Below are 12304 nucleotides of genomic sequence, written 5' to 3' on the forward strand. Positions count from 1 at the left end.
CACTTCTTAGATCAGAAATGGAGGTCAATTGTGACAACCAATTGCGCAACCCAGCACAATGAGGGTTAGGGTCAAATGTGCAAGACTCAGAACCTTCATAGGTTGCACTCGCAAACATTCACAGCCTTGAGGAGAAATCATTCATGCTGTTTTGGGAGAATGGATTAGAATACTGTGCATTTGGTATTTTTTATTTTTCTACTTCAAGTTATTTCTATTATAAAGCTGAAAGCATTATGCAAGTAACTAATTTACTAAATTGTGACCTCACTAGACATATTATTTTCTAGTGGTTCAGAAGAAATCAGAACAAGTCTACTCCATACCCAAAAAATCACAAAATATCTCAGAAGTCGGTCAGAGGTCACCATGGTCTACTAGTTTACCTTTACAGTCTTCATTTCCTGAGCCATGCAACGATACCTATGCTGTGCCTGGAAACCCCAAACCACTGCCCCGTAAAACATACGTGGTAAGAAATTAAATATATCTTTGTGCAATAGAATTAAAAGGACCTGGCTCCATGCTGTTTCTAAAGCCAGTGGGTTGCAATTGGGTTTGCATTTCCTGAGGGTGGTGGAGGCGGAAACACTCATGGCAATTACCAAGTTTCTAGATAGGCACTTGAGTCTGTATAGAGAGCCATGGACCACGTGCTAGAAAATGGGATTTATATAGATGGGTACTCGATGTTCATCGTGAACAGGATGGACTGAAGGGTCTGTTTCAGTGCTTTACAATTGTATGGCTCTATCTCAAAGACATGCAGCATCTTAGATTGCAAAAATGGAGAACTGCTGGTGGAACTCTGTGGCCAAATTAAACATCTCCAAAGCGTATACATGATCTATATCCCTCCATTTTCTGCATATCCATGTGCCTATCTGAAAGCCTCTTAAATGCTACCATCGTATCTGCAAATGAAATAATGAAAATTAAAAATCTTTTGCAAAGGTGTGGATTAATAAAGGAAAGGCACCTTGAACATGTTAAAGCAAAACCACGTTTAATTCACTCGATTGAGTTTTTTGTTGTGATAACAAGAATGACACGGGAACACAAAATGCTGGAGTAGCTCAGTGGGTCAGGCAGCATCTCTGGAGATGTGTGGAGCATTTCTGGAGATAGGTGGTGTTTGGGGTCAGGACCCTTCTAAAGACTGATTGTAAGGAGGGAGAAAGAAAGCTGGAAGAGAGGAGGGCTGGACAAAGATCACAGGTAATAGGTGAATGAACACAGGCAAGTTTTGATATGCAGATAGTTTGAAAATGGCCAAAGATGAGAAAAACAGAAAGTGTGCAACAAAAGGATCAAAGAGTTGCAATTTGTAAAACCAGAGGAAGAAATGTGCGTGGTGGAGGGAGAAAGGAAAGCAGTAGTTGGAAGCTGATGTTAAAAGGAGCCAATTAACTAAAGTCAACCCATGTAAAATTATTTGTTTCACAGACAAAACCAAGACTTCGTAAAGGAAGAGCCATTTACAACTGCACAGCAGATCATGCAGATGAACTTACTTTTGAAGAGGGAGAGGTGATTGTAGTTATTGGAGAGGAAGATAAGGAGTGGTGGGTATGTATTTACCTAGTGACGTATGATTATGTTGCCGGAGATTTACCAACCTCAACCAATTTGTTGTTGATGTGACTTTATTTATCAATATATGGAAATCAATAATAACTCATCCTTCATCCTCCATGGCATAGTGATAAAGTTGCTGCCTTACAGCACCAAAACCCGGGTTTAATCCTGACTACAGGTGCTGTCTGTTGAGGTTTTAGAGGGATATGAGGTTTGTATGTTCTCCCTGTGACTGCGTGAGTTTTCTCCGGGTGCTCTGGTCTCCTCTCACACTCCAAAGATGTACAGGTTTGTAGGTTAACTGGCTTTGGTAAAACTAAATTGTCTGTTGTGTGTAAGATAGTGCTAGTGTATGGGGTAATCGCTGGTCAGCGTGGACTCAATAAACAATAGGTGCAGGAGTAGGCCATTCGGCCCTTCGAGCCAGCACTACCATTCAATGTGATCATGGCTGATCATTCTCAATAAGTACCCCATTCCTGCCTTCTCCCCATACCCCCTGACTCCGCTATCCTTAAGAGCTCTATCTAGCTCTCTCTTGAATGCATTCAGAGAATTGGCCTCCACTGCCTTCTGAGGCAGAGAATTCCACAGATTTACAACTCTCTGAGTGAAAAAGTTTTTCCTCATCTCCGTTCTAAATGGCCTACCCCTTATTCTTAAACTGTGGCCCCTGGTTCTAGACTTCCCCCAACATTGGGAACATGTTTCCTGCCTCTAACGTGTCCAACCCCTTAATAATCTTATATGTTTCGATAAGATCCCCTCTCATTCTTCTAAATTCCAGTGTATAAGCCTAGTCGCTCCAGTCTTTCAACATATGACAGTCCCGCCATTCCGGGAATTAACCTAGTAAACCTACGTTGCACGCCCTCAATAGCAAGAATATCCTTCCTCAAATTTGGAGACCAAAACTGCACACTGTACTCCAGGTGCGGTCTCACTAGGGCCCTGTACAACTGCAGAAGGACCTCTTTGCTCCTATACTCAACTCCTCTTGTTATGAAGGCCAACATTCCATTGGCCTTCTTCACTGCCTGCTGTACCTGCATGCTTCCTTTCAGTGACTGTTGCACTAGGACGCCCAGATCTCGTTGTACGTCCCCTATTCCTAACTTGACACCATTCAGATAATAATCTGCCTTCGTATTCTTACCACCAAAGTGGATAACCTCACACTTATCCACATTAAACTGCATCTGCCATGCATCCACCCACTCACACAACCTGTCCAAGTCACCCTGCAACCTCATAGCATCTTCCTCACAGTTCACACTACCACCCAGCCTTGTATTATCTGCAAATTGCTAATGGTACTTTTAATCCCTTCATCCAAGTCATTAATGTATATTGTAAATAGCTGCGGTCCCAGCACCGAGCCTTGCAGTACCCCACTAGTCACTGCCTGCCATTCTGAAAGGGACCCATTTATCCCCACTTTTTGCTTTCTGTCTGTCAACCAATTTTCTATCCATGTCAGTACCCTACCTCCAATACCATGTGCTCTAATTTTGCCCACTAATCTACTATGTGGGACCTTGTCAAAGGCTTTCTGAAAGTTAAGGTACACCACATCCACCGGCTCTCCCCTGTCAATTTTCCTAGTTACTTCCTCAAAAAATCCAGAAGATTAGTTAAGCATGATTTCCCCTTCGTAATTTTTTTTTAATTTTTTTATTTTTTAATTTTTTATATCAAATAATACTTTATTCAAATAATAAATATCATTCACAAAACATATTTTTAAACAAGCCCATCCGACATTTCCGGAGGTTACATTTGATACAGACATTCACTTAGACATTTACCCAGCATCCCTTATTTGGAGGGGCGTCTCTCTCCACCACACCCTGCCCCCCCCATGTCCAGCAGCGGAAGGACCCTAGACTGTGGTCCTCCCCCACCGGGCCTTAGCGTTGGCTGCACCGAGCTTCAGTGCGTCCCTCAGCACGTACTCCTGCAGTCTGCAGTGGGCCAGTCGGCAACATTCCTTGACGGACAGCTGGGAGGTCAACAAGGATCGGGTAGACCAAAGAGCGTCTTTCACCGAGTTGATGACCTTCCAGCAGCACTCGATGTCAGTCTCGGAATGCGTCCCTGGGAACAGTCCGTAGAGCACAGAGTCCTCTGTGACGGAGCTGCTCGGAATGAATCGTGACAGGGACCCCTGCAGACCTCTCCAGACTCTCTTGGCAAATCCACACTCTGTGAAGAGGTGGGCCACCGTCTCCTCTCCGTAGCAGCCGTCCCGAGGGCAGCGTGCACTGGTAGTGAGGTTCCGGCGGTGCAGGAAGGATCTGACTGGGAGGGCTCCTCTCACCGCCAGCCAAGCCAGGTCTTGGTGCTTGTTGGTGAGTTCTGGCGATGAGGCATTTTGCCAGACAAGCTGTAAATCCATGCTGACTCGGAACGATCCTGTTACTGTTATCCAAATGCTCCGCAATTTCGTCTTTTATAATTGACTCCAGCATCTTCCCCATCACTGATGTCAGACTAACTGGTCTATAATTTCCTGTTTTCTCTCTCCCTCCTTTCTTAAAAAGTGGGATAACATTAGCTACCCTCCAATCCACAGGAACTGATCCTGAATCTATAGAACATTGGAAAATGATCACCAATGCGTCCACAATTTCTAGAGCCACCTCCTTAAGTACCCTGGGATGCAGACCATCGGGCCCTGGGGATTTATCAGCCTTCAGTCCCATCAGTCTACCCAACACCATTTCATGCCTAATGTGGATTTCCTTCAGTTCCTCCGTCACACTAGGATCTCTGGCCACTAAAACGTCTGGGAGATTGTTTGTATCTTCCTTAGTGAAGACAGATCCAAAGAGTCAACTCGTCTGCCATTTCCTTGTTCCCCATAATAAATTGGTAAAAACAATAAATAACTCGGTGGAACGAAGGATCCGTTTCCACGTTGTATCTTTAAAGTCTGAAGTCTCTGTATTATAATGCAATGCAGAAGTCAGAAGGCAGCTTCTTGGCTCAGTTCAGAATAAGTAGTTTCATGAATCACCAACCTTTTAAAGCATTTTGCTTTGTACGTTGTTTGAGAGATTTCCATTATTTAATTCTCAGTACAAAGTAAATGATCTGTGAAATGGTACGGTCTTTTCCTACTGGGCAAATACCTCATGAACATAACAAAGAATAACTGGTATGACAAAGGCTGAGATAAGGAGATAAAGAGGTGTAAATGTCAGACCAGAGGAAGGGATGTAGTTGGAAGGGGTTGGAAATGGGTATGCATTCAGGTGAGGCACAGTGAAGACAGGGGGAAAAAAAGAGGGGAAGGAGCTTAGTTACATAAAATTGGAGAATTCAATATTCATGCCACTAGGTTGTAAGCTACCCAAGCGGAATATGAGGTGCTGTTCCTCCAGTTTGCTTGTGACTTCACTCAGGCAATGGAGGAGGCCCAAGACAGAAAGGTCAGTGTGGGACGGAGAAAGGGAGTTAGCAATCGGGAGAACCAGCAGGCTTTGGTGGACTGAGTGCAAGTGTTCGGTGAAACAGTAGCTTAGTCTATGCTTGATCTTGCCGATGTAAAGGAGGCTATGTTGGAAGCACCAAATGCAGTAGATAAGGTTAGAGGAGGTGTATGTGAACCTCTGCCTCACCTGGAAAGGCTGCTGGGGTCCCTGGATGGTATTGAGGGAGGAGGTCATAGAGTTATACAGCGTGGAAACAGGCCCTTCGTCCCAACTTCCACAGCAACCAACATGTCCCAGCTACACTAGTCCCACCTGCCTGCATTTGGCCCATATCGCTCTAAAATCTGTCCTTTCAAAGTACCTGTTTCTTAAATATTACAAAGGTATGGACGGCAGCTCGTTCCATACATCTACCACCCCTTATGTGAAATATTTACCACTCAGATTCCTATTAAAGGGCCTATCCCACTTAGGCGATTTTAAGGCGACTGCCGGCGACTTGGCTGTCGCTGAACATTCGCCGGGGTGTCGCAGGCATGATCGTGGGGAAGTCCAGAACAAGGGGTCACAGTTTAAGGATAAGGGGGAAGTCTTTTAGGACCGAGATGAGAACGTTTTTTTTTCACACAGAGTGGTGAATCTGTGGAATTCTCTGCCACAGAAGGTAGTTGAGGCCAGTTCATTGGCTATATTTAAGAGGGAGTTAGATGTGGCCCTTGTGGCTAAAGGGATCAGGGGGTATGGAGAGAAGGCAGGTAAGGGATACTGAGTTGGATGATCAGCCATGATCATATTGAATGGCGGTGCAGGCTCGAAGGGCCGAATGGCCTACTCCTGCACCTATTTTCTATGTTTCTATGTGAGGAGTCTTCAATGAATCGTAGCGGATCTCAGCGTGTCGCGGAAAAAAAATTCAGATAGAAATTTCTCGGTGATGGCTTGTCGCCAGGTACCGTAGCTTATTGCGGGCGCTGTCGCATGCTGTCCCCAGGTTTGCTAGGTTGTCGCAGATGCATTTAGAAACACGTAATATTTAATTAAGAAAAGGCATTTGAAGATACCAGAAGATAGTTTTGTTTTTACCAATTTATTTACCGTCAGGACATTTGACAGGTAGATTGGAGGCGACAGTTTGACGGTCAGGTAAGCGTGGGAATTTTGCGATGTTTCCGAAGGTGGTGTCATCTCTTAGCCAGGTGCTAGTTTCATTAAAAAAGTAACTTGTATCGACCTGACTCGGCATTGCTGAGGTCATTGACATAGGGTAAAAAAAAATTTTGCCGATCTGCTACAACTTTGACAGTCGCCGGCAGTCGCCTAAAAAATCGCAAAACTGGGACAGGCCCTTAAATCTTTCCACCTCACCTTAAATCAATGTTCTATCCTGACTAACTGAGTGCATCTACCCGGTTTATGCCTCTCATGATTTTGTGCACCTCTATATGATCACCCCTCACCCTCCTGCGCTCCAGGAGATGTACAGGTATTACATCTCCTGTGGTTCCAGGGGAGGCTGCTTCTGTAGAAGGGGGATGAGTGTTCGGATATCATTTATATGGTACCACTGCATGGGACCCCAGTGAATCTTTTTATTGCTGCCAGTACATTGAATTGGTTTAAATGACATAACCATTTTTTTCCTCCTTGTATTAGAATGGCTACATAGATGGGCAGTCTCACCGGAAGGGTCTCTTCCCCGCATCTTTTATCCAGTTGCAAACAAGTTAACGGCTGCCATCCCTCAGACAAGGAGTGTTAAAGATGTGTGCCAAGTCCAATGTTATTCGCTTCTTCCAAATTATTTTCTCATTGAGAGCTTGAAGCATTTACCTGAAAGGCATCATCCGGAGGCCACCTTTAGCACCATGAAGACTGAGCCAGCAACCCCTCTGAGGGAAAGTGCTAGAATGGTTCATCAGGTAGTTTGGTGGAAGCCATGTTTGTGGGTCACCGTCAGGAAAGATCCAAATTGCTGCTTTAAGGCAGGTGGTTGTTTGCTTAGTGGCAAAAAATGTGCATTTTACTGTAATTTGCTAATACCCGTTGGTATATAAAAAAATCTTTTGTTTCCAACCAGTGAAATAATTTGGGAATGAGTTTGAGGATTTTGAATGGTCACCAAACAGCATTGCTATAAATTGGCCAATGCCTATGGAAAATGCCTATTACGGCTAGAAATGATTGCGAGGAGACAGGAACTCTCTCTCCAAGTCCACTTGAGAATGTCACGTAAGCAAGCAGCAATCGTGACAATCTATACTGGCCTGCAGACTTGTGTGGTAGGGGAAGAAGAATGGGAAAAAAATTATGAGCAACTATGTGGATTTTTAGTTCTTAAAACAAAAATGGAAAGTAATAATTTTACAAATGTTACATGTTCATGTTGTCTATTTAAACCAGAAAATTAATTCCTAAACTATTCTTTAAAATATGGTAGACTTTAAAGATTAGGCTTGTGTAGAAGAAGGGACCCGATCGGAAACATTATCGGTCCATTTCCCTCCACAGATGCTGCTTGACCTGCTGAGTTCCTCCAGCAGTTTTTTTTGTTGCTCTTAGGCATGTGTTACTGGGCAATAAGTGTGCAAATATGGATGACTGATATTTGTAATATAAAGCAAATTGAAATAAAAGGATATTTCTTTGTAACCTTCACCCCTCCAAATAAATGGCAGGAGGAAGAAAGGGGTGGGAATGAATGTCCTTGTGATCCTACCTTAACATTGGGAATGCTGGCTTGATTTTTCTTAACGTTGGGAAAGTTGGCCGGAATTTTCTTAATGTTGGGAAAGTTGGCTGGATATTTCTTAATGCTGGGAATGTTGGCTGAATTTTTCTTGGGTGGATTTGTACAAGTCAGCTACCTCTGCGGAGCGTGAACTGCTTTTCCTTTTGAAATTAGTATTTGAGTCTCATGAGGAGACCTCAGGACTGCAGCTGCATCATCGAGAACTCGAACAAAGTAATCATGACTGTGATTTGTGCATTTCATTTGTGTCAAACATGCCACTGTTTATCTTGTAACTGATCAATTGGACGGTGAATAGATTGTTATAACCCCACACCCATGGACAAAAATAAGATTGGTGTCATAAATTATAAAGTACACATTGTTTGGAAGTGTCCGTTAGAACCATTACATCAAATTATGATATTTACCTCCAAGTCAAGTGGTGATTCTCTATATCCCACCAGTGGATTTGTTCCGTTTAAATTCACTATTAATATGGAGGGAATAAATGGAGCACAAATGCTGGATTATGCATGGTCGATATGGAACCTGAAATCATATTGCCAAATCATTACAGAGAAAGCTGGAAAATAATTTTGTATTCTGTGTAACTGTGACCTTACATAAAGTGTTTATATTTGCCTTCGAACCATTCTGCCAACACGCAAATATTGTGCAGAGATTTACAATCGTTTATTTGGTCTCAAGTAAGACTGCTTCTGAATCTGAATTGGAACCAGAGTTGGGATCAATATGAAATGGATCAGTGCAATCTAGAGTTATGAAACTGTTGTTTTTATTAAGTTTTGTTGATCTCAAATCATTTCAGAATTTTGATAGCTAACTCTGAATAATGTGCTGAGTATTTTCTTATGTGTATTTTAAAGGTGTATCCCACCTTAATTATCATTGTGAATAAATTGAAAACTCAGTTAATGACTGAATCATTGTGTCCAATTCAGACATACTCCAACTTTTTGCACACAGCAAATAGAAGTTTCCATCCGGAGCACCTTCCAGTAACCAAAAATACATTTAATATCACATTTCATACAAGTTCAATTGTGCTCTCAGAGGATGGTACAGTGGCGCAGCAGGTAGAGCTGCTGCCTTACAGCTCCAGAGACATGGGTTCAATCCTAACCTTGGGTGCTGTCTGTGTGGAGTTTGCACATTCTCCCTGTGATCACGTGGGTTTCCTCGGGTGCTCCGGTTTCCTCCTATATCCCTAAGACTTGCGGGTTTGTAGGTTGAGTGGCCCTCTGTACATTTCCCCTAGTGTGTAGGGAGTGGATGCAAAAGTGGGATAACAGAACCAATGTTAACAGGTGATCGGTGGGCTGTATCTTTCAATCAATGAATTAAAGGCAATCAGGAATGACATTTATTCACTAGATTTATAACCTCCCAACAACAAAAACACAGCAGATAATTGATCAAAAGGTGGTTGACTTGCACACTACTTTCATCGTCAAACTCGGACAACACCATCACATTTGTTGTCTGTCTCTCATCTTGCTGATGTATATTCAGCCCCATAACTCCCCAGTCACCCCAGATTTAAATTCCACCCCGTCCATTGTTAAACTCTGCTGTTCTGACTCTGACCACCTGTATGTCCCTCCTCCCATCCATTAACAATCACAACAAGATCTTCAATGTATATTCTTTTCTCCAGAATTCATTCTTTACTCCACGAAACCATTTGGCTTTTAAGCCTTCTATAAAAATTAGAATGTAGAACAGTACAGCACAGGAATAGGCCCTTCGGCCCACAATGTTTGTGCCAATCACGATGCCAAGTTAAACTAATTTCATCTGCCTGTACATGATACATAATCCCCAATTTCCTGCACATCCATGTACCTATCTAAAAGCCTGTTAAACATCACTATGGTAGCTGCCTCCACCACCACTTCTGGCAGCGCATTCCAGGCACTTACCACCCTCTGTAAAAGAAAATGCCAGCACATCTTTAAACTTTGCCCCTCTCAGCTTGAAGCTAAGCCCTCTTGTCTTTGGGAATAAAGGTTCTGACTGTTTACCCTATCTATGCCTCTCATCATTTTATATACATATATATAAATTAGTTGACTCATCTTTAGTTAAATCCTCACTAATGTTCTGTTCAACAACAGGACAGTTGCGCTGCGGTAGTTGCTGCCTCACAGCACCAGAGACCCAGGCTCAATCCTGACTACGGGTGCTGGCTGTATGGAGTTTGTATCTTCTCCCTATGACTGCGTGGCCTTTCTCCAGGTTCCTTCCACATCCTAAAGATATGTGGGTTTGTAGTTTAATTGACTTCTGTAAATTGTCCCTAGTATGTAGGATAGTGCTGGTGTAGCTGATGGGCATGGGCTTGGTGGGCCAAAGGATCTGTTTACGCGCTGTATCTCTAAAATAAAGTCCAAAACTAAAGTAAACCCTTTTCCCCTCCCAATGTTTCTGTAAGGCACAAGGGAATGATTTTCCCAGATGAATGTGTTCAGTCAAGGCAGATGTTTATTTCTGTGGCAACAATTCCTAGCACATTTCTGCTTCTTGGCCCAGAACTCGGGGCACGTATCCATTTTTGGGGAGTTCCAGGACTGGTTGCAGCGATGGGAAACTGAGATTTCTGTCAGAGGAGACTAAAAGGTCTCCATGCTTGGGTGTTGCAGCAGACCCTGTGAGGAAGGTAGTTTATATCCCCTTCACCACCAACTACCTGTGTGATACAGACTCACACCATGTTCTCTTGGTGGAGGTTCAGGACTCGAGGGCCTGAGCTACAGGGAGAGGTTAAGCAGGCTAGGACTTTATTCCCTGGAGTGCAGGAGACTGAAAGGTGTGTAAAATCATGAGAGGAATAGATTGGGTAAACGCACAGAGTCCTTTACCTGGAGTAGAATTGAGAACCAGGGGACACATTTAAGGGGAAGGGAGAAAGATTTAATAGGAACCTGAGGGGCAACTTTCACCCTGAGGATGACAGGTATATGGAGCAAGCTACCAGAGGATGTAGTTGAGGCAGGTACTAACATAAACTTTAAAAAACATAAACAGCAGCAGCATAACAGGTTTGTAAACCACCATCTGCAGTTCCTTGTATTTCATGCCTCTTTGTTGGTGAGAATGCAAAGCTAAAATTAGCTTTCAAGTTCATTTTAAAAATAAAAAGTACAAAATATATTCTACAAACAGTATTTGTATGTCCGTGTGTGTGTTCATTGGGCATATGGAGGCACTCCATTGTTTCTTTGCAATCTCTTCAAAGTTTGAGCAAGTTTCTTTGAATAAGTATTCTGATTATAACTGTTTTTGTGACAGAAATGTTGATTACACATTTGTACTGTGAACAGACAAAATATAGAGTTTTTGTTTTCTTTGAGGGGGACTCTTGATGCTGCTTGGTTTATTATAATTTTTAACTTGTTCATAATTTAAAATGCAGGAAAAGTTTGCAACAATATAGTGCCTTCCCGCTTCTCCAAACCATCTCAATGTAATTTCTCATGAGCATTAATTAGTTTAAAGCATGACATTAGGTCTTAGTTAAGCAACTCTATTGCACTCAGCGTTGCTCAATATTAAAGTGTATGAAATTGTATTTATTATGTCATATGTTTATTTTGAAAATCAAGTTAATAGAATTTGATTTGCTTTCACTGTGTTCTATGTACAGTCTGATGTATCAAGCATCTGTGGGCCATTTCCCATTTTTATTTTCTTTGTACTATTGTATCAAGGAAGAGTTATGTTATTTTTAGAAAAAATGTGTATGATGTTACTTAAAACTGTGGTATTTGTAAAAATTAAAAGTAATGCAAAGACCCTGCTTTTTTTTCTCATTTTAGAACCATTGACGTGACGTAATATAAGGACTTCCCTGGTTGTATGTTTAAATGGAGAGGGAGAGAGAGGGGCATATCCATGTGCTCCATGGATGCTGTCTGATCCGCTGAGTTACTCCAGTACTTTGTCTTATTTTGTAAACCAGCATCTGCAGTTCTGTGTTTCTAAACTGCAATCTTTTCAGGTGTGATTGGAAGGGGAATCAATTTCAATTCCTACTGTTTACTGTTGGTAATGAGCACAATCCATAACCCAGGAGATACAAGGAACTGCAGATTCTGGAATCTTAAGTAAAACACAAAGTGTTGGAGTAACTCAGCGAATCAGGCAGCATCTCAGAGGACATTGAGTCTGCAGAGGGACCATGTCCAAAGCGTCGCCTATCCATGTCCTCCGGAGATGCTGCCTGACCTGCTGAGTTCTTCCAGCACTTTGTGTCCTTCTTAATGAACTATGCTGTTGTCAATTGTCAATTGACCTTATTTTCCCCACCAGAGGCCAACAGCAACTGCAGCCAGACCAGCACTGCCCAGTCTAATTCCTCAAGTGGTACAAAATGATCCTAAATTGGCCATTATCATCCTACACTCCATGGTAACCACCCATTGGATTACGTAGCACCAGAGACAGTCCAAGACCCACAACATGGTCAGTGGTAGAACACTATGGGTGGAAGCTAGCTGTCCCTGTGATGAGCAGGACGTTGGATATGGAAGAGATC

The 12304-nt window shown here is 42.7% G+C and overlaps 1 protein-coding gene across 1 annotated transcript in view; it reads left to right on the forward strand.

Annotated features, from left to right (window-relative positions):
* unm_sa1614 (un-named sa1614) overlaps positions 1–11548 on the forward strand; it is a 102081-nt gene extending 90533 nt beyond the window's left edge. The window contains exons 26-28 of the mRNA XM_078418853.1: positions 291–472; positions 1447–1569; positions 6669–11548. Coding sequence (XP_078274979.1) covers positions 291–472; positions 1447–1569; positions 6669–6743 — 380 coding nt within the window. The 3' untranslated portion in view covers positions 6744–11548. The remainder of the gene's footprint in view (positions 1–290; positions 473–1446; positions 1570–6668) is intronic.
* Positions 11549–12304: the final 756 nt, after the last annotated feature.

This window comes from Rhinoraja longicauda, chromosome 22 (assembly GCF_053455715.1).
Source record: "Rhinoraja longicauda isolate Sanriku21f chromosome 22, sRhiLon1.1, whole genome shotgun sequence".
In the NCBI taxonomy this organism is placed as follows: Eukaryota; Metazoa; Chordata; class Chondrichthyes; order Rajiformes; family Arhynchobatidae; genus Rhinoraja; species Rhinoraja longicauda.